Consider the following 22,600-nt stretch of genomic DNA (forward strand, 5'->3'; position numbering starts at 1 on the left):
CCGCCTAGCCAATTAGAAAAAACACAGCTTGTATATTCAAGACAAATAAACAATATTATAAAATGAAATTATAGATTATACAGAGACAATATAAAGGTAAAAAACTAAAGTTAAGGGATACACCCTTATCACCACACATGTAAATAGATTACCCCCGGTTCATGGGGTGTCAAGTGACCGCAGTTCCTTAACAATTTTAAAGAAAGGACCCCATATTTTATGAAATCTGGTTGTTGAACCCTTTGTGACACATCTTATTTTCTCCATCTTAATAAAATACAAGACGTCCCTAAGCCACACAGAGTGAGATGGAGAAGTGGGTGATTCCCACCGGAATAAAACGAGGCTTCTGGCGAGAGGAGTTGTGAAAGCTACCAGGTCTGCTTTACATGAGGGTGATGGCAGGTCAGTAGGTGGGACACCAAAGCAAGCTGTTGAAGCTGTCGGCCTAACTGGGATCTCAACATTATTTGAAATTGTTTTAAACATTTCTGACCAAAAATTGAATAGGGACGAGCAGGACCAAAACATGTGACTATACGTATGTGGCCGGGGAGCCTGACGGCATCTGTCACAGGTGGGATCAATGTTATCATAGATCTTAGCTAACCTAACTTTAGTTAAATGTGTACGGTGTACAATTTTTACATTGAATGAGTCCATGTCCAGCACAAATTGAAGAGGAGTGGACCCGCCGTAGAATTACCTCCCACCGGTCTTCTGTGATCTCTACTTCCAGATCCTCCCCATGACCACATCATATTTCTAAACCCAATAATATTTCTTAACCTTATGTTCTGATTCAGGATAACCAGGCAACAGCATCACCATTATCCGGCTGACTTTCTAATCCCGCTTTTGTGAAATATCTCCCTGGTATCACTTGTCTGACTAACACAGCTGAAACAAACAATCGGGAGACTTCAACATATTTTTAACACAATCATATTATTATTATGAACATACTTATAAGAATTGATGTTTAGCACAGAAGTTGTGAATAAAACAATGTATTCCAATGCAAACTTATTACAGTGGGATGGTTTAACTTCCACATAGAGATTTTTCAGCTTTATGACTCATTCGGGTCATTGAGTGAAGGCTTACAATTGCATATACTTAATTAATGTGTCCATCAGCTGCTTGTTTAAAAAAAACTCACCCTGGCTTAGTGTAGAGATCATAGAAGATTTCCGTCAGCAAATGCCAGTTGATGCCTCCGTTCAAACTGTACTCCAGAAGTACACCCTGGTTACGGTTGCTAGGTTGGATCATGCAGCCGTACATGAAGTAAAATTGGATAAACTCAGCGTTGGTCAGGTTCAGGTCCACGGTTACCAGCTGACGGCTGCAACTCTACATACACACACACACACACACACACACACACACACACACACACACACACACACACACACACAAAAGATAGACATACTATGTAATAAGATAAGATAAGATAACCTTTATTCATCCCCGGTGGGAAATTCAGGTGTAGATAGCAGCAAAGAGGGTAAAAAAAAGAGAGAAAAAGACATCAGCAGGGTAGAGTAACATAGGTAGTTAGATAGATAGATAGATAGATAGATAGATAGATAGATAGATAGATAGATAGATAGATAGATAGATAGATAGTAGACGTCAGTCACCTCAGGATCAGAACAATACTAAACCCAACATTAATACTAATAATACTAAACAACACCATAGATATGAGATCAGTATCTACACATATATTCTGTATATCTATATCTATATATATACATACATATATATAGCATAGCATATACACACATATGTGAAGAGTAGCAACTTGTACAAACAATACACCATGTGCAATATGCAAGGTATGGTACCGTCAGGTGGGTCACAGATCAAGTCAGCCTAATTATAAGTCAGAGGGCTCAGTGGCAGCCTATGGAGGTCAAGGAGTCCGTCCTAGTCAGTCCTTGTGCGGGAGCCAGGGGGTCAAGGAGTCGGTCCTAGTCAGTCATTGTGCGGGAGGTGGGGGGTAGGAAGGGGGGTGGGGGGGACTAGGTTGGGGCAGGGGGTGGGTCTTGTTGTGGAGCCTGATGGCTGTTGGTACAAAAGACTGGCCAAGGCATTTCATGGTTTGCCAAGGGGCAATGAGTCTGTGACTGAATGTGCTCCTCCTCCCCACTATCTCGTTGTGGAGGGGATGGGAGGAATTCATCAAGATGGCAGCCATCTTCCTCCTTATCCTCCCCTCTGCGACCGCCTCCAGGTCATAGAAGTCAATCCCCACTACCGAGCTACCTAATGCTTTTCTATTTGATGACATGGTGCTATAATGAAATATAGACACACTATTGACATGATGGCATCAATGATTTTGTCACATAAGGGAAATCTCGGACAGACAGAAAGAGACAGACAGACAGTCAAGATTAGGTAGAGATGTGGTTACCCCGCTGAAGTGCAGGGCAGCTCCAGAGGCCACTGCCCCACACACGGTGCTGAGTTTGCCCCCGGTCAGCAGGTGCCAGTGGCTGAGGGAGGGAGCCCGGCTGAAGCTGTCCTTCAGCTGAGAAGGTAGAGGAACCACAGGCTCATCACAGTACTCGCCTCCCCACTCCGGGTCACACCTGGGACATCAGTGGAATTAATTAGCGCACCAGTGATTGAAAATCTATAGCCGTCAAGTGTGTTTTTCATCACTCCTTCACCCACTTTACGCCTCCTCTGCTTGTCAGTCACAGATATGTCAATTTCTACATCCACACTGTAGGATTTATGGTTCAAATCTGGTCTTTTGTCTATAGTGCTTATATTATGTGATCTGTATGTGGCCTGTGTGTTTACAAAATCTGTCCTGAGTTTTTTAAATTCAGTTTGGACGATGGCAATCGGTATTGTATTGGAATTTAATTCCATAATACGAAGAGCTCAAAAGATGGTGTATCGTGTTTTTCGCCTGTTTACACTGAGCAGATCAATCTGATGTGCGTCAGATGTGTGGAAGTGTAATTGAGGTGGTATCAGGGTGGTTCTGTCAATTAAGCCTAACAACGTAGACATTCTTCCTTCTTGTAGAATGTTGCATCATGTCTTTTCTGTTTCTCACCAAGTGTCCTGCTAACTTTCATTCTTTGAATAACGTTGTTCTAAAAGCATGCAGCTGCTTACACGCAGGAGCTCTGCTGGCAACGGCCGTGTCCAGAGCACATGTCTGGGCAGCCATCTCCAATGTACAGGTTGTCCAGAGCCCAAGTCTGCTGTTTGTCAAAGGGAGCCTGCTGGTACCAGCGGAACCGAGTGGCTGGGGACCTGATGGACAGGAACAAAGAGCAAACAATCTCTAAAACACAGCTTAATTATATTGTGCCACTTCACACTTGAGGTAGCATAAAATGAGGCCATCTATTCTTTATCAGTTCTGGGGAAGCCTGCTTGACGTCATGACCTGATGATTAATAAGTAGAGGAGTGCCTGTATTTTCTTGATAGGTTTTCAGAAAAACACCAACTTAACTTGAACAGAGTTTGCCTTTATTGCCGCAGTAGCTAAGTCAAAGTATTTCACCATACTCCCATCAGGACAGCTGTGTGTGTACAGGCGTAGCCTTCAGCAAATGTTATGTCCATGGCCATGTTACAAGCTACTTCAGTATGTCCATGGGTTTGATTTGTGTTTTGAACATCAGATTCAGAAAGCTTTACTACTTTTAAATCACAGCTCATCCGTCCATTATCCAAACCGCTTTTCCTGCTCTCAGGATCACACGGATGCTGGAGCCTATCCCAGCAGTCATTGGGTGGCAGGCGGGAAGACACCCTGGACAGGCCACTGGAACATCACAGGGCCGACACACACACACACACACACATTCACACCTAGGGACAATTTAGTACGGCCGATTCACCTGACCTACATGTCTTTGGACTGTGGGAGGAAACTGGAGCACCCAGAGGATACCCACGCAGACACAGGGAGAACATGCAAACTCCACACACAGGACGACCAGGGATGACCCTTAAGGTTAGAGTACCCAGGGCCTCGAACCCAGGGCCTTCTTGCTGCGAGGGGCCCGCGCTAACCCCTGCGTCACCATGCCGCCCCAAATCACAGTTTGTGTCCGAAATTAAGTCAACACAGTCTCGACATCTATAACTTGGTGATATGCCATTTCTTGGGTAGTCCCTGTGCAGGGACTACAGATGTAAATTAGCGTTAAGATAATTCCGATGCAATTCTTTAATTGTGCATGGTAGTTGTAATAATGAGCAATAAAAGTAAAAGTGTGTCAGCTGCAAGGCAGAACTAACCTGGCATATGATGGAATGGGCATGGTGACACGGCCCCACTTGTTGTAAGTGTCTGAGACCAGCAGCCTCTGCAGGGTGTAGGAGGAGCAGTCTGGGCTGGTGGGCAGGCAGTCTCTGACCACAGGATGCCAGGTCAGACCCAGGTCCAGAGAATACTCCAACTCTATGGCTGGGACACAGAGCAAAAGCAAGGAGTCAGAAACACACATGTGAATAAGCACAACTTGGCGCAATTTAACCATCTGCATCCACATCTGCCTGATGAAATGACTGTGAAACAGACTGTTTTGAAGCTGAACCAGCTTCAAACCCTCCTTAGTCTTCTCCCTGTAGTGAGGCTGCTTTTTTTTTTGTTGCTTACAGTAGCAGGAGTTTGTGACGGAGCAGGAGGCGGAGAAGTCAAACTGGATGAAGGCGTCCTGGCCCAGGCTGATGTCGGTGGTGACAGCATAGCGCGTGTTGGACTTCTCTATGAAGGCGAAGGCGGCCCCGTCAGAACCACACACAGGCATGCGGGTCCCCCCGGGGTGGAGGAGCCAAGAGCGGCCATCAATGGAAGAGAAGTCGTCCTCCAGAGGGCCCCAGCCACTGGCGCTGCCACCCACCACCACCTGGAGAGTGAGATAGAGAAAGAGAGAACATAATGGCACATTCAGTTTGGCCATCTGAAGTGGGTCAAATGGAATTATTCAACTGGAATGATTCTCAATACAACAATTTCTCTTCCATCATCCTAACAGCAGTCATTTTGCTGAAATGGTCGGTTGGATTCAGATGGATAGATAGATAGATAGATAGATAGATAGATAGATAGATAGATAGATAGATAGATAGATAGATAGATAGATAGATAGATAGATAGATAGATAGATAGATAGATAGATAGATAGATAGATAGATAGATGGATGGATGGATGGATGGATGGATGGATGGATGGATGGATGGATGGATGGATGGATGGATGGATGGATGGATGGATGGATGGATAGATAGATAGATAGATAGATAGATAGATAGATAGATAGATAGATAGATAGATAGATGGCATATCTGTTAATTGTTTAGAGATTAATGTATGGATTAGAACTATGATGGAAATGGATGAATGAATGATTTGATTGATGGGTGGATGGATGGATGGATGGATGAAAAGATGGAAGGAGGAATGGAATAATGGGTTGATGGATGAACTGATAAATTAATTGATATATGGAGGGAAAGAAAATGGCTGATACATCTCCTGTTTTACTGTACCTGATCGATGACCCAGGGGCTGTAGAAGTGTCCATTCTCAGAGGGCTGCCACCAGCGGAGGCGGGTGGACGGGGTGCGGGCACGCAGTGGGATCTCAAGGGCCACAAGGCGAGCCTGGTTACTGCTGTTGCTGAAGAGGAAGTCCTGCAGGAGGGCCCAGGTCAGACCTCCGTCCACAGAGAACTGGAGCAGCACCGGCTGGGAGCGTGGGTCTGGGGCAGCCTTACCACAGCCCAGACGCAGGAAGAACTGCACAAACCTGGAAAACACAGAGCTTATCACCTCCAGCTTCCATCTAGGGCGACAAACGAGTGGTGAACATGTTGGGCTGGATTAGTAAAATATGCAGTGAACTTGTGTAAAAATGAGTTTTCTGTGCAGTTCAATTAATGTTTGACTATACTGTGTTTAAATGTGTATGTGTGTAGGTGTGAGTGGGAGACAGTGTATCGTGTGGTTGTGTGAGAGGAAGAGTAAATGTGTATTTGTGGGTTAGCGATAAGTGAATGAAAGATAGAGAATGACATTGTTAACGGATTTTACAGTCTACTTTTTAGTCTTATTTTATGTTTTGTTCTGTGTGTGTGTTTGAGTGAAAAAGAGAGAGAGAGAGAACGAGAGAGAGATGGCGTAATAATGTGAGTGAGTGAAGGAGTTTGAGCATGTAAAATAAATAGGTGTGTGTGTGTGTGTGTGTGTGTGTGTGTGTGTGTGTGTGTATATATACCTAGCGTTAGACAGGTCCATATCATTTGTGACCAGCATGCGCAGGCCGTCTTCGCTGAAGAACAGGTGGTTGCCGCTGGACATGATGCCACACTTTCTGGATGGTTTACCTCCACTTAACTGTTTGAACTGCCCAGCATCAACTGCTCCCCCTTGACACCGAAAGATATGCACACACAAACACATGCATTGATCTACACAAACACAGCGAAGTTATATCTCCACTACTACTTTTGGCTTCCTCTGTCACACCAGCCACCTGCATGTCCTCCCTCACCACATCCATAAACCTCCTCTTTGGCCCTCCTCTTTCCCTCTTCCCTGGCAGCTCCATATTCAGCATCCTTCTCCCATTATACCCAGCATATCTCCTCCACACATGTCCAAACCATCTCAATCTTGTGCCATGAACTCCCGTCTACTTTCTTCATCTCTCTGACTATCAAACTTCTTATTTACAAACCTCTCTCTCTGTATACTTTGCTGTACTTCCTCATTCCACCATCAAGTCTCCTCGTCTTCTTTCCTCTGTCCCGATGACACACCAAAGAGCTTCCTAGCTGTCTCCCTAACTAGTTCTGCAGTGGTTGCCCAGCCATCCGGCAACTCTTCACTACCATCCAGTGCCTGTCTAGCGCCTCCTTGAACTCCACACAACAGTCTTCTTCAACTTCCACCATTTGATCCTTAGCTCTGCCATCACTCTCTTCCTCTTGTTAGTCTCCAAAGTCATTCTACAGACCACCATCCGATGCTGCCTAGCTATAAGTTTTCCCCTGTCACCACCCTGCAGTCTCTAATGCACATATATCTAAAAGAAATACAAACAAAAAAACTGCAGTGGCAGTGGCTAATGTGACAGTTGGCGCCCCTGACGTTGGTTTGGCAGCAAGGAACATTCAGATTGGCTCATCTGGGCAATGAGGAACACCTTTGTCATTAACTTTGCTGTGTACAATATGTGTTTGTGTTTGATAGGCAGAGAAAAGGGGCCTGAGGGAATGCTAGGTGATGGTGCGTACGGTTGCTCATATGAGAATTGTCAGCTGTTACTCAGCAAAAGGATTACAAGAGACTGCGCTCTCATCCGAAAAAGGAAACCTGTGTGGACTGAAAGTTGGGCTCTGACAGACTGTTTCTGTAAAACAATTCTTCAGTGTCCAGACTGCGGTTCTTAGGCGAGACCTTCCACAAGACTGCTTGAACAGTTGACTAACTCGGCGACCATGCCACCACACATACAAATATGCAGAAACACAAGCTGTGAGTGTGAAAGCATCTCAATGTTATTGGACTAATCAGCCCCTCATACAAGCTGCTTCCTGTGTGTTTGAATGGGCATCCTGCCTGTTCGCATACCTTCGAAGTCCGCCTTAAGGAAGTCGGGGTTTGGGGTGTTGGGCACGGAGCAGTCAGCTCCAGAATAGCCGGGGTCACACACACAGTGTGTGCCGCCGACACAGGCCCCGTGGCCATTGCACATGTCCTGACACTGAGGGCCGATGTAGATGTTGTCCAGGGCCCAGGTGGGAGGAGCAGAGCCAGCTGAGTAGAAACCCTGGTACCAACGGAACCTCACTGACCTGAGTTGTGAGGGGTGGACAGATGGATGAACAGATAGATAAATAAATAGACAGATAAGAAGATGAATATACTTTCCCCCCCCTTTTTCTCTCTTTTTGTTGTGGTGGTCTACTGCGTGTGTCCTGTCCTTACCCACAGAGGCGCAGCTTGCCAAAGTGGATGACCTCTCTTCTCCAGCCCTGGGTGGTGCCGGCATAGTAGACGCTGGCGGGGTGCAGTTCTGTGGAACAGAGGGACGAGGGCTGGGGCCCGCCGGCACACAGGGGCACCAGAAGGTGCCACGTTGCTCCAAAGTCCCGAGAGAACTCAAGATGCACTGGGTTGGCCGAGGAGCTGTCGGCCGTGCAGCCCACGTTGATCTGGCAAAACAGAGACACACAACACGAGTGGAAACGGTGGGCTACAAGTTACATCTTGCAAAAAAAAGGGAAGCATGCTCGTTTCTTCATTACTGCTTCTAAACAAGGCACTAAGAGTGTGACTGTTTATACCTCAAATTGGATGATGGTGTTCTCATTGACGTCAATATCCCTGGTGGTGATGGAGTGCTCACCGAGCTCGCTGGAAACAAACACCATGGCTGACTCATCCTCCTCCCTGTTTGTGATAAAAACACACACACACACACACACATAGGGATTATCAGATGTAAACAGGCCTATTTTCAGCTCCAGATACACATCATATAAAATCAGGACAAGCCATCTTGAATCACTAAAAGAAAAAACAACAAAAAACCACCAACCAAAACAACTGGGGTTTTTTTTTGTGTGTTTTTTTTTGTTACTCACAGGCCAGTCTTCTGGTAGGGACAGTAAAGGCCAGTGTTACCCCCGGGGTAGAAGAGCCAGTTGGACTCATTGGGGCCTTCTTCAAAGCTGTCTGTTACTAGTGGTGGGTTGTTCAAGGAGCTACCATCAATGATGAGATCATCAATCACCCATACCTCCTCTTTCTTACCTGCAGGCCAGATGGAGAGAGAAACATGCCTTCAACAAAGGAATGTGGTTACAGCATGCTGAGTCTCTGCTGCTTTACAACAGGTTGAAATGAGATATAGACAGATAGATAGATAGATAGATAGATAGATAGATAGATAGATAGATAGATAGATAGATAGATAGATAGATAGATAGATAGATAGATAGATAGATAGATAGATAGATAGATAGATAGATGGATACATGGATGGATGGAGGAAGAAACAGAAATAGAGATAAAGACAGAAAAATAGGGGGGGGGACTGAAGCAGAAACAGATGGAGAGAGAAAAAAGAGAAGTGCAAGGAGGAAACACTGCAGGCAACGGAGAAAGAAAGGGAGGAGAAATTTTTATGAACTCCTGCGTTTATTATGCGTGTGTCTTCTCGCGGTCTGCGTCGGCTCACCACTGTTGTACGGCTGCCAGAGCCTGAAGCGGGTGGCGTTGGTCTGGGCGCTGGCTGGCAGCGGCAGGTGGAGGAACAGCGTGTCGGTGGAGGTGGGGAAGTAGAACTCGTCCAGCAGCAGCCAGCTGATCCCTCCATTCACAGAGTACTGCAGCAGCACTGAGTGGGAGCGCTCCGGCACACCTGGTACCCAAACAGAGGACAGTTCTTCCACTGTGTGTGGCAGATCAACATGCAGCTCTAACACACAACCCCCCCCCCCAACAAAACAATAAACACAAAAAAGACATAACGAGTTGAAAATGGATGTACCTTTGGTGATGAACTTGAAGGAGAATTGGATGTAGAGTGTGCTGGTGCAATCCAGGTCCCGTGAGACCAACATACGCAGACCGTCCTACAAAAAAATGACATTACTGGTGTATGTATGTTGGATTGTGAGTAAGCCTGCCCGCCTCTTGTGCATCTGTGTGTGCTCATTTTGATTGAGCTGATAAGGACATTATTGTTGAATGGTATTCATCCCCACAATCCATCATCCATCCATTATCCAAACCGCTTATCCTGCTCTCAGGGTCGCGGGGATGCTGGAGCCTATCCCAGCAGTCACTGGGCGGCAGGCGGGGAGACACCCTGGACAGGCCGCTAGGCCATCACAGGACTGACACAGTCACACCTAGGGACAATTTAGTATGGCTGATTCACTGGACCTACATGTCTTTGGACTGTGGGAGGAAACCAGAGCACCCAGAGGAAACCCATGCAGACACAGGGAGAACATGCAAACTCCACACAGATCATGACCTGGGATGACTCCCAAGGTTGGACTACCCCAGGGCTCGAACCCAGGACCTTCTTGCTGTGAGGTGACCACGCTAACCACTATGCCGCTCATCCCACAATATACAATGTTTATAGCTTGTGCAATAGCTGTGTTGAGTGCTCCTCTTTTACAATGTGTATGTAAGTTTGCTTGCTGCACAATATAAGTATCCTGTACATATATATCTTAACTTATCTGTGTTCTGGTTGCTCTCCACAAGAGTTTTAAGAGCCTCACCCCTTTGAAGATCATGGCAGTGCCAGATTTAAGAGGCTCTCCGCTTAGTGTCCCTCTCTCTGCGCCGTACACCTCAGGCCATGTCTCCTGCTGCAGGTTCTCATTAAAGTCATCCCTCAGCACAGATGGCAAAGGGGCCAAGGGTACACAGTGAGCCCCTCCATAACCTTTATCACACCTGAGGCAGAGTTGGAAAAAGGGGTTAGTGACAAAGATGGACTTCCAGAGAAAAGGATAGTCAGAACATGAACAAAAGGAAAAATGATTGAAAAGTGGATTTCATACAGGAGCCAATGCACTTACATGCAGCGTCCATTGTCACACAGACCATGTCCTGAGCACATCCAGGGACAACCGGGAGCGAGCAGCACGTTGTCCAGGGCCCAGCCCTCTGCTCCAGGGGTAAAGTGGGTCTGGATCCAGCGGAAACGAGTCCTAGGGGAACTGGGGGGCAATATGGAAAATATTATCCTACACATAAAGACATTTACACAATATTGCTGTATCAGCTTGCATATGCAAAAATACCATTTTAGATTCCAACTGAAGTTCATCACATTGAACACAGACATACTTCATGCCCATGACACTTACTTGGCGGCGCTTGGCAGGTACACAGTGATTCTCCTCCAGTGTTTGTACTGGGTGGAGGTATAGATGGAGCTCTGTGTGTAACCAGCACATCCTATGGCCGGGGGCACACACTCAGGGGTGATGAGAGCCCAGTGGCGGCCGCAGTCAGTGGAGTATTCCAGCCGCACACCGTGGGAGAAGGAGGTGGACTTACTGCAGCCCATACTCATCTCAAACTGCAGGAAGGACGAGCCGGATACCTCAAAGTCCCAGCTCTCAGCATACCGGGGCTTCTCTATGAGCACAGGGAGGAGACGTTTCATGGGTTAAGGTGGTGCTTTATTCTACAGGAAGCCCCCCCTTCTTCTTTTTTTACTTTTTACTCATCTCGGCAGTCTATCTTTCCTCTACTGGTCTACTGATGGTAAATATGTCCCCTTTCATTTTGTATACTGACTGTATTTCTCTCTCCAACTTTGTTAATAGATGTTCATGTCCATTATCTCCTGCAGTGACATACAATGTCACAAACATCTTGACCAGGGAGTGGTATGAGTAGGTCAGTCAACTGCACCAGCTGACACCGAAATTCCACATTGGTTAACCTTGAAGATGTCATCTGTCTCTCATGTATCTTTACACTCACTTCTCTGCTCAGCACTCCCTTGGGCTTACCCTATATCCCAATTTACTGATAACCCAGTCATATTTGAGTCTATCAAGATTTGGAAATTTCAAATGTAAAGCTCTCCCTATTGGTACTCCTCTTGCAAAAAGATCCGTGTTTTGTCCCCTCTAATTCTGATGGGAGCCTTTGAGCTTTGGAGGCTCAATGGACTATTCACTTTGGAGGACCTATTTATTGATGACGCATTGGCGTCTTTCGATCAGCTGTCTGAGAAGTTTAATTTACCTCGAAGTCACTTTTTTAGATATGTGCAGATTTGTGATTTTACTCGATTTAAATTTAATGGTTTCCCAGTTCTGCCTCCAAAGACCCAATTGGACCACATTCTTGAAAGTAATCCTGCTGAAAAAGGGTATATCAGCAAATTTTATTATGCAATTAATATTTTTGATCAGGTACCACTTGAACCCCTAAAAACATCAATGGGAGTGATATGGAAATGTCCATTCCAGAGGAAACTTATCTAGTAATTAAGAGGATATAGTCCTCCTCTATATGCCCAAGACATGACATAATCCAGTTCAAAGTAGTGCACCACCTTCATCGGTGCAAAAAGAAATGAGCTAAAATTAACTCATATTTAGACCCAACATGTGACAAGTGCAAATAAGCCACTGCCAGTCTCTAACATATGTTCTGGTCCTGTCCGAAACTAACTCAGTTCTGGCATTCCATCTTTGGGGCCATGGCCCCTGTTTTATGTTAACCACCTGAACCTGCTCCTCTGAGTGCCATCTTTGGGTTCGTTCCAGCTGGTGCACATTTAAACGCTACTCAGGCAAACCTGTTGTTCTACACCACTCTATTTGCTAGAAGATTGACACAGCTCAAATGGAAGGAAGCTTCCCCTCCTACTTTCACCCATTGGATTGCAGAGGTTATATAGTCACTGAAATTAGAAAAGATCAGATATACCATGAGAGGATCTATATCCAAATTCCACTCATCCTTTTTAGACTTTTATGGAGGAGTTAGATGCTCGGTTGGTGGCTGGGGTTGATGGGCTTACAATCTAAAGCTCAACCTTCTCTCTTCGATTCTCCTTTTCCCTTTAGCTTATTTATTTATTTATAGTTAATTTTTACCCTTTTCTTTTGTTTATTTAATTTATGGTTTTTACTTGTTTGTTCGTTTTTATTATGGTTTGATTGAATTCATGTTGTTTCAGGTGGCAATGCAGGCGGGGTGGGAGTGTGGTGGGGGATTCTATATGGATCTGTGTGGAGGGTGGGTGGGCAGTGGGGGTATTGTAGTTGTGGGTCCATTGTTTGATTGCTTTGTGTTTGAAAATTGAAAAGTAACCCTGTTTAAAAAAAGTTTAGGGTTAAGATTAGGTAGTGGTTAACTTCATGCACCTAACCTGGTTAACCAAATCTCATCCAGTCGTCATTAACCCAGGACATATATTGACGCCATTTCAACAGCATTGGTATATGAGACCGTGGGATGAGAATGGCCTTGTGAAGACATTTTGGATATGGCGGAGTGGTGTGGATGCTGCTGTAGTAGCTTAGTTGGCTGTCATCTTTGGTAGAAGTGCACATAGGTGAAATCATCTGGCATGGTGGTTGGTTGGAAGGTAAACCCTCATACTCTGGGTGCTCCATAGCACATGGTTGCCTACTATAGTGTGTCTTATCTAAACCTTGTCACACCCTCTAATGACAGGAAGTAGCAGATTCTTTACCCCTACATACTGCAGGATGCTCCACTAGCTTACTGTCTCCGCACTAGAAAATTTGCAACGTAGTGGACTAAAAATAAAATATCCATCAAATGAATGGATCAATGACTTGAATGGAAGTAAAGCTAACTACTGTGAACCTAAACTAATTGTTATCACTAGACCTCTCTGTCATGGTATGAAAATGAGATTGGCATAAATATGAAATGCAACATTTTTGTGAAACACTTTCCATGACTGCATGTGTAATTTCCACTAATTTGGATAATGTGCATCTATGGTATGGTGAGGTATGTGCAACACATTTGGTATAGTTTCATTAAATTGTAGATAATTTTTCCATCCATATGACATAAAATAAAATAAATATACACCTCCAAACAAAGTCAGTGACAGCGTTAACACACGAGAGCGGTGAGCGTAATCTATGGTGTTGAATTATTATTTAATTCATATGGAATAAGCCATCAAGTCTGGCTGTCAGTGCTTCATGAGTGTAAAGGCATACAGGGCAGCTTTATGTTCATAAAAGTATTGCCAAATTGCTTTTGCTGGTCCTGCTTAATGGATGGACCCGGTTGTAATGTGATATTTGCACAAAATAAATCCGCTCACAGCTTGATGCGCACATAAATAGCAGGCAGGCTGTTCAATCAGGTTTGTTCTCATTAATAATGCAGGACCCATGGGTGTCGTGGTGATTCACTTTCATTCAGTCTGTGCATGTGTGTGTGTGTTACTGTGATGTCGTGGGCACAAGCATTTTTTAAAAATAATTTGCTATAAAAAGTATATTACATACATACATACATACATACATATAATCACACACATACATGTGTGCATGTGTTTTATTTGTGTACATTTAAAATGTAAGTGTCTTACATAAGTGTGTATGTTCCAGTTTGTGTGTGTACATGTACATTTGTGTGCGTGTGAGTCTTTGTGTACATGTGCGTTTAACTCACTGTCGATAGCCTCAGAGTTGAAGGTAAGAGCTGTGTCTAGGGACAGGCAGTCCACAGTCACCTCTCCACCCTGGATCCGATACCAGTTGTGTCTGAGGGGCGATGTGCCGTCAAACTTGTCATGGAAACCTGTCCGGGAGCTGTCATTCATCCCGATGAGAATGTCGTCCAGTGCCCACTGGGCAGAATGTTTACCTAGAGAGAGACAGACAGACAGACAATGAGAGTGTGAGAGAGAGAGAGAGAGAGAGAGAGAGAGAGAGAGAGAGAGAGAGAGAGAGAGAGAGAGACAGACAGACAGACAGACAGACAACGAGAGCGTGAGAGAGGCAGACAGACAGACAGACAGTGACCGCGCACGTGAGACAGAGAGGGAGAGACAGACAGACAGACAGTGTGAGAGACAGGGAGAAAGAGAGACAAACAGAAAGACAGACAGACAGTGAGAGCACGAGAAAGAGAGAGAGACAGAGAGAAAGACAGAGTGAGAGAGAGACAGACAGACAGAGAGCGAGAGAGAGGGAGATGGAGAGCGAGCAAGAGTGAAATAGAGAGCAAGAGCGAGAGACAGAGAGCGACAGACAGAGAGAGAGAGAGCGAGATGGAGAGAGAGAGTGAGAGAGAGAGAGTAAAAAAGAGATAAGGACAATATACAAAATAACCTCAAACACACAAGCACAGTTTGAAACAGAAAAATGTGATGCCTTGAAACTGTGTGTCTGAAAGGTTCTAGAGTGTGTGTGTGTGTGTGTGTGTGTGTGTGTGTGTGTGTGTGTGTGTGTGTGTGTGTGTGTGTGTGTGTGTGTGTGTGTGTGTGTGTGTGTGTGTGTATGTGTGTTGGGCTCACCCTGCTGTGGCTGCCACCAGCGGAACACGGTGTAGGGGGTCTTGGCAGGGGGTGACAGCTCGATGGTCACCACCTGGGGCTCCAAGAAGGAACCGAAGTCCAGCTCCCTCAGGAACTGCCACTGGATGCCATTATTGGTAGAGAACTGGACAATGACACCTAGGATCCAAGAGAGAGAGCCGAGGTGGACCAGTAGGTTACACTGTCTGAAAAATAGTTTGCAGGTCACAAAAGGCAGAATGCAAAGAAAAACAAAAACAATGATGATGTGAAAAAGATTATGAATGGTAGAATCAGGTTTATAGTAGCCATGGTTCTACACAATAGAATAGAATAGAGTCTTATTTTAACATAAATACAGGATATGATGTAACAATTCCTGTGCCATAATCCAGAACAAACACTCATAAAGGCACCTAATACAAACAACAGGCAAATGGTTTAATCTGTGTTCTGCCTACTAACGTCATAATTTGTGGTTAGGGTCTTGCATCTGCTGGCCCACATCAGAGGCAACATTACTCTCTAAAGTACCTGATCTTGTCGCCGCAGGGCTGAGGATGTGGCTGCAGGCATGCGTCAACTACAAACTGTCCTTCAGAGCGTTTCATGGAGTTAGAGTAAAACAGAATAATAGAATAGATCCTATAGTCCTTGAGAAGCTTTAATTAATAATGATCTTAATTATCGCTGTACAAAAGGTGTCTTTTTTTTTTATCTGCAATAGATCAGGCGGAGGCCTCACTACCTTCCCCTGGCTTCCACTGCTGCAAGCTAGAGCTTACAAATCAGACAACAACAGGCTTTGATTTTGCATTTAAAAGGCACTGAGGATGCGGCCGGTCTACAGCTGCGCAGTCTCGGCTAGACCACGAGAACTTACAGGGCAGATCAGAGACGGGTAGCGTGACAAGGCACATATGGCACAAGGTCTGAACCGACGCTGAATCCAAGGAAGTGGTAGTCAGTTATGACAGGCTGCAGTGTCAGAAGCAAGCCACAGTGGGGCAGCAGATGGATCTGACTGACGAGTGTTGGCAAACAAGTGCAGTTATAAAAGTTGGATACCTTCATTTCGTGAGCGAGGCCTGGTGCAGGTGGGTCCCAGACTCTTGCTGCCAATGCGGATGTAGAATTGGACCAGCCTGGACAGAGATGGATACTGAGTTTAAGAGAGACTTGTAGCGCAGACACTCACGATCAGTCATTGGAGGTTTTAAAGGTATGGATTGTGCTAACCGTGTGTTGGTGGTGTCCAGGGGCACAGTACGCGCCTCCCTCCTGCCCGAACTACTGAAGTACAGGGCCTTTCCCTCACCAATGGCCCCGCAACCCCCTCCGATTTGACCCCCGCTAAGGCTCTGCCACAGTGGGCTCAGCTTCCCCTCAAACCCCTCCGTCAGCTCTGTGGGACTGGCCACAGAAAGCACACAGCTGTCCTGCTCCACTGGAGGAAAGACATTTGGACAGAAAACAGAGAAACACAAGACACAATTTAGCACAAAGATGGAAAAATTATGCGCTACAATTGTTAACAAAGATTGGGAAGCTAATAAGTTCATATCCGGAAGCTTTCCTGCTAACCCCTTTAACATCTTTTTCACAACTCTTTCACCATCTGACTCTTCTTTAACATTTGTGCTTTCTTTTTGCTGCTTTATTTGTGCTCTCCTCGTGTCCTCTCCCTCTTTTTAGTCCTCCTGCTTTGTAATGGACTTGGGTCAAATCAGATTTGTATGTATGTTCATGATACATTAACTTTTGTTTTCTTCTCTTCTTTTTGTTTTGTTCTTTTCTTTCCCTTTCTCTTCTTCACTGTCGACTATTTAAATCGATCCCTGATCCCCTCTGCACCTCCTAGCGGCTGTACCTGTGTATCCCATGTCACAGAAACAGACCCCAGAGATGCAATCTCCATGGCCTCCGCAGTGGTTGGGGCAGGGCTCCGAAATGTAGACCCCGTCCAGGGCGAAGGGTGGAGCGTCGCGATGCATGCTGCTTTCCTGGAACCAGCGGAACCTGGTTTTACTGGGGAAAAGGAGGGCAAGAGCGAAGGAGAAAGACAGGGACAATATAGTTTTTCAATGCATGATGTGGAATAGACCACCCTCTCTATCTGTCCTCTAGAAAAACTTTGGTCAAGTTGCTTTCGGGAAATTGACATCACAAAGTCAAATAAATCCTAAATAGCTCCAGTAACACAACTGGTCAGTATGAAGTACTTATAAGACAGTATTAATGGAGTGATAATGTAATTTCAAGCTGGCGTGATTAATATTGTGTAAGTTTCTCAAGTGAGGATGAATAAAGCAGTCTTTTACCTGGCTGCAACATTGCGCGGTATGACAACAGTGACCCTCGTCCACTGCTCGTAGTCTCCAGTGTTGTAGACAGTGGGCTCCCTGAGCTCACGCCCACTGCCTTCACAGCCACCTGTCCCGGGGGTACCTGGGTAACAGCCCTCCTTCACCAGGGCCCAGGTCCGGCCAGCGTCATGGGAGTACTGCAGCAGGACTGGGGCCGATGCACTGAATTCTGACTCACAGCCGATGTTCAACTGGGAGGGGAGGGAGAACGGGGGAAAGGGGTGGAAAGGGAAAACCAGTTATACAGGCATAGTCTTTATTTGGAAAATGCATCTCAAGACACAGAAGAAATGATTACATTGCTTTGGTATCACACACTACTTATCACAGATGCGATTCCAGAATGGCTAAAGTAGTCACAATACAATAGTGAATCCATCCATCCATCCCTTATCCAAACCGCTTATTCTAATTAGGGTCATGGGATGCTGGAGCCTATCCCAGCAGTCATTGGGCGGCAGGCAGGGAAACACCCTGGACAGGCCACCAGTCCATCACAGGGCCCACACACACACACACACACACACACACACACACACACACACACACACACACACACACACACACACACACACACACACCTAGGGACAATTTAGTATGGCTGATTCACCCAACCTAGTACATGTCTTTCAACTTTGGGAGGAAACCGGAGCACCCGGAGAAAACCCACGTAGACACGGGGAGAGCATGCAAACTCTACACAGAGGATGACCCGGGATGACCCCCAAGGTGGACTACTCCGGGGTTCGAACCCAGGACCTTCTCGCTGTGAGGCGACTGCACTAACCACTGTGCCACCATGCTGCCCACAATAGTGAATGTACTCAGTAAAATGTTAGGTACGCTCACAATACATTTGGCCTTTCTAAATCTAAAACTGATTTAATTTCACGTTTATACCCCTTGAGTACCTTAAACTGAAGGGTGTAGCCTGGGCGTAGGGTCAGGTCTCTGGTGACTGCCACCCTGTCGCCATCGGAGCGTCCAAACACCATAGCAGAGGGTGTGGGGGCACAGAAGCTGCCGTTGCTCTCCCTCTCCATGCCCTCATTACCCAGCATCAGCCACACACTCATCTGGTTCAGAGGGTAATCAAATGCTGGTTTCTCATAAAAGTTCTGTGGAGATGGAAGAGCAGAGAAGGGGAGAACATGCTGTGTAGCGGGTACGCATCTGTGGCAGAGGATACACAAGGACAATAGTTGGAGCCAGAACAGAGTGTTACAGTGTGCCACATGAGTTCACTGACTGCGAGGAGACATAGCCATCAGTGGACATAAATCATTTTCCATTTGTAAGGTAGGAAGACTGCCAGTCTGAGGCAGCACCCAAAATACCAAAGTGGAGCCTTACACTTGCAGCGATCTACAGCATTGAGGCGTTACAACAGTCAAACAACACCAACACGAAATACTTAACAAGGTTGTCATTTGTCAGGATGTCATTCATCCCCCTGACACAATAAGCCAAATTATCATATGCCAACATAACCAAAATTAATTATATCTGAATATGCTGTTGTTTTAAAAACTTCTAGAAGCTGCTTTGATATGACCTTGTCTGAGATTTTGGTGTGAAATGTTTATTTTGAATCATGGCTGCAGCTGCTGAGAGAAGGGACTGATATACATGTTATAAATCTATACAGTACATTTAGATTGCTGACCTGTGGCAAAGTAGGATTGGCCATGGGGATGATGTGCTTTTCCCTCTCAGACAGAATGATGACATCGTCAATGGCCCACTGGTCATATCCCTCTCCAGAGTGGAGGGGCTGCCACCAGCGAAACCTGGTCGAGGGGGTCTTTGAGGCCAAAGGCAGCTCATAGTGGACAAACCTGTGAGAGATGGGAGACAAGATGGTTAATCCAGGCATCATCTGTGCTGCCTGGGATCGACACTGTTGTAATGGGAATAAACAACTCTATTCGTTAGCATTCGAGTGAAGGAATATTGAAAATCTATCTTAACCTATACTATCCCGTCCCATCTCATCTCATCTCATCTCATCTCATCTCATCTCATCCCATCCCATCCCATCCCATCCCATCCCATCCCATCTCATCTATCAAATGCCAAAACAACATGATCAGTGAAGGAAGACTATGGATTGGTAGAAGAGATGCAGTCTCTAAGCTCTCTCACCGAGGCTTGGTGAAGTCAGTGAAGTACATCTCGGCGATGAGACCCCAGCTGATGCCTCCATCATTGCTGTACTGCAACAGCACCCCCTCCTCCCTGCTGTCAGCCTGGTTACACTCCACCCAGTCTCCGCCCACCCGCAGGTAGAACTGCACAAACTCCGCCCACTCAGTGTCCAAGTCCCAGCTCACCAGCTGCCTGAGTCCAGCCTGATAAACACACGTGCACACACACACACACATGTACAATCACACACACACAAAACACTAGTGCATGTTTATAAAATGTAAAAATTACTGTGCACGCAAATCCAGAGTCAAAGGTCAGGGGGAATACAGTGTTTCTGACATTTGCAAAGCAAACTGATTGTAAAAAGAAAAGTTTTCTGGAATGAGAAAGTGCTTTTACAGAGGTTTTTGTTGTTGTTTAGTTTAGCTACTATATGTGTTAGTTTTGATATATGTGTTCTTGTAGTTTTTGGATATGTGTTTTTGTCTTTGTGTTGCACTGCTGTGGGCTGGGGATGTTTCGTTTCATTTCATGTGCGCAAGTGCATGAAATAAAATGACAAACTCTTTCTGATTCTGTTTTCACATAATAACTGTTTCAGATCAACAAGTGTCAAGTTTCTTTTTTCCGTCAGTGTAGCAAAACCAGACTGAGTTGAAAGGTTATACAAATACAAACGTTTGCCTACCTTGCTGAAGTACAGGGAGGAGCCAGAAGAGACCACCGCACAGCCCATGTCAGGGGTCACCACCTCTCCTCCTACTACCTCCTGCCATGTGGCCAGGAGTGCATCTTGGGACTCGAAGTCAGACAGCACACTGGAGGAGAGCGGGGAGGAGGGCTGGCAGTCTGTTCCAGAGAAGCCATCGTCACACCTGCACGACAAAAGATGATCACTTCTTATCCCAACAAAGACAACAACACTGAGGTACAGGTACAACTGTGTGTGTGTGTGTGTGTGTGTGCGTGTGTGTGTGTTTGGCTGACCTGCAGTGACCATGGTCACACCAGCCGTGTCCGTGGCACATGTTAGGACACTGCTGGCCAATGTAGATGTCATCCAGGGCCCACTCATCCTGCTCCCCGTAGTAGTTCTGGATCCAGCGGAACCGGGTGGCACTGGACCTGCATATAGAATGCAAAAATGCCATACAGTTCTTAACTGCTCAACTGCAAATTGATGAGTAAATTGAGATATGGTGTCCCTCCCCAAAAAAATATCACAAAACTGTTAGCATATGATGCTATAAACACAATATAAACACATAATATACAGTGCATCCGGAAAGTATTCACACCCCTTCACTTTCCCCACATTTTGTTATGTTACAGCCTTATTCCAAAATGGATTAAATTCCTTTTTTTCCTCATCAATCTACATACAATATCCCATAATGACAAAGTGAAAAAGGTTCTGTGGAATTTTTTGCAAATTTATTAAAAATAAAAAACTGAAATATTGCATGTACATAAGTATTCACACCCTTTGCTATGAGACTCAAAATTGAGCTCAGGTTCATCCTGTTTCCACTGATCATCCTTGAGATGTTTCTACATCTTGATTGGAGTCCACCTGTAGTAAATTCAATTGATCGGACATGATTTGGAAAGGCATACCTGTCTATATAAGGTCCCACTGTTGACGGTGCATGTCAGAGCAGAAACCAAGCCATGAAGTCAGAGGAATTGTCTGTGGACCTCCGAGACAGGATTGTATCGAGGCACAGATCTGGGGAAGGGTACAAAAAAATTTCTACAGCTTTGAAGGTCTCGAAGAGCACAGTGGTCTCCATCATTCGTAAATGGAAGAAGTTTGGATCCACCAGGACTCTTCCTAGAGCTGGCCGCCCAGCCAAACTGAGCAATCGGGGGAGAAGGGCCTTGATCAGGGAGGTGACCAAGAACCCGATGGTCACTCTGACAGAGCTTCAGCATTCCTCTGTGGAGATGGGAGAACCTGCCAGAAGGACAACCATCTCTGCAGCACTCCACCAATCAGGCCTTTATGGTAGAGTGGCCAGACGGAAGCCTATACTCAATAAAAGGCACATGACAGCCCACTTGGAGTTTGCCAAAAAGCACCTAAAGGACTCTCAGACCATGAGAAACAAGATTCTCTGGTCTGATGAAACCAAGATTGAACTCTTTGGCCTGAATGCCAAACGTCATGTCTAGAGGAAACCAGGCACCTCTCATCACCTTGCTAATACCATCCCTACAGTGAAGCATGGTGGTGGCAGCATCATGCTGTGGGGATGTTTTTCAGCGGCAGGAACTGGGAGACTAGTCAGGATCGAGGGAAAGATGAATGGAGCAAAGTACAGAGAGATCCAGAGTGCTCAGGACCTCAGACTGGGGCGAAAGTTTACCTTTCAACACGACAACGACCCTAAGCACACAGCCAAGACAACGAAGGAGTGGCTTCGGGACAAGTCTGTGAATGTCCTTGAGTGGCCAAGCCACAGCCCAGACTTGAACCCCATTGAACATCTATGGAAAGACCCGAAAATAGCTGTGCAGCGACGCTCCCCATCTAACCTTACAGAGCTCGAGAGGATCTGCAGAGAAGAATGTGAGAAATACCCCAAATATAGGTATGCCAAGGTTGTAGCTTCATACCCAAGAAGACTTGAGGCTGTAATCACTGTCAAGGGTGCCTCAACCAAGTACTGAGTAAAGGGTGTGAATACTTATGTACATGCAATCAGTTTTTTATTTTTAATAAATTTGCAAAAATTTCTACAAAACCTTTTTCGCTTTGTCATTATGGGGTATTGTGTGTAGATTGATGAGAAAAAAAAAGGAATTTAATCCATTTTGGAATAAGGCTGTAACATAACAAAATGTGGGGAAAGTGAAGGGGTGTGAATATTTTCCGGATGCACTGTATATACATACAGCGAATGTGTATTTGCTCGATGCTTGTATTTTTGCTGGGCATGTACATTTTGTTATGTTGTGTGTCATGCTAGAATTATACATAGATGAGATCCTGTTATGTTTTATCCTGCATTTGTCAATTATGTGA

General features: G+C 45.5%; 1 protein-coding gene across 1 annotated transcript in view; it reads right to left on the minus strand.

The window, feature by feature from the left end:
• reln (reelin) overlaps positions 1-22,600 on the minus strand; it is a 194,731-nt gene that overhangs the window by 19,073 nt on the left and 153,058 nt on the right. Inside the window, exons 23-49 of the mRNA XM_056281407.1 lie at positions 20,560-20,697; positions 20,261-20,447; positions 19,567-19,772; positions 19,088-19,259; positions 18,333-18,539; positions 17,377-17,612; positions 16,926-17,083; positions 16,295-16,502; positions 16,124-16,200; positions 15,056-15,214; positions 14,209-14,403; positions 10,890-11,163; positions 10,599-10,739; positions 10,296-10,473; positions 9,548-9,632; positions 9,236-9,418; positions 8,640-8,808; positions 8,340-8,445; positions 7,981-8,207; positions 7,624-7,847; positions 6,266-6,416; positions 5,539-5,797; positions 4,645-4,894; positions 4,284-4,452; positions 3,145-3,285; positions 2,426-2,603; positions 1,163-1,356 (exon numbers count right to left, since the gene is read on the minus strand). Coding sequence (XP_056137382.1) covers positions 1,163-1,356; positions 2,426-2,603; positions 3,145-3,285; positions 4,284-4,452; positions 4,645-4,894; positions 5,539-5,797; positions 6,266-6,416; positions 7,624-7,847; positions 7,981-8,207; positions 8,340-8,445; positions 8,640-8,808; positions 9,236-9,418; positions 9,548-9,632; positions 10,296-10,473; positions 10,599-10,739; positions 10,890-11,163; positions 14,209-14,403; positions 15,056-15,214; positions 16,124-16,200; positions 16,295-16,502; positions 16,926-17,083; positions 17,377-17,612; positions 18,333-18,539; positions 19,088-19,259; positions 19,567-19,772; positions 20,261-20,447; positions 20,560-20,697 — 4,872 coding nt within the window. The remainder of the gene's footprint in view (positions 1-1,162; positions 1,357-2,425; positions 2,604-3,144; positions 3,286-4,283; positions 4,453-4,644; positions 4,895-5,538; positions 5,798-6,265; positions 6,417-7,623; positions 7,848-7,980; positions 8,208-8,339; positions 8,446-8,639; positions 8,809-9,235; positions 9,419-9,547; positions 9,633-10,295; positions 10,474-10,598; positions 10,740-10,889; positions 11,164-14,208; positions 14,404-15,055; positions 15,215-16,123; positions 16,201-16,294; positions 16,503-16,925; positions 17,084-17,376; positions 17,613-18,332; positions 18,540-19,087; positions 19,260-19,566; positions 19,773-20,260; positions 20,448-20,559; positions 20,698-22,600) is intronic.

Source organism: Lampris incognitus, chromosome 6 (genome assembly GCF_029633865.1).
Source record: "Lampris incognitus isolate fLamInc1 chromosome 6, fLamInc1.hap2, whole genome shotgun sequence".
Lineage (NCBI taxonomy): Eukaryota > Metazoa > Chordata > Actinopteri > Lampriformes > Lampridae > Lampris > Lampris incognitus.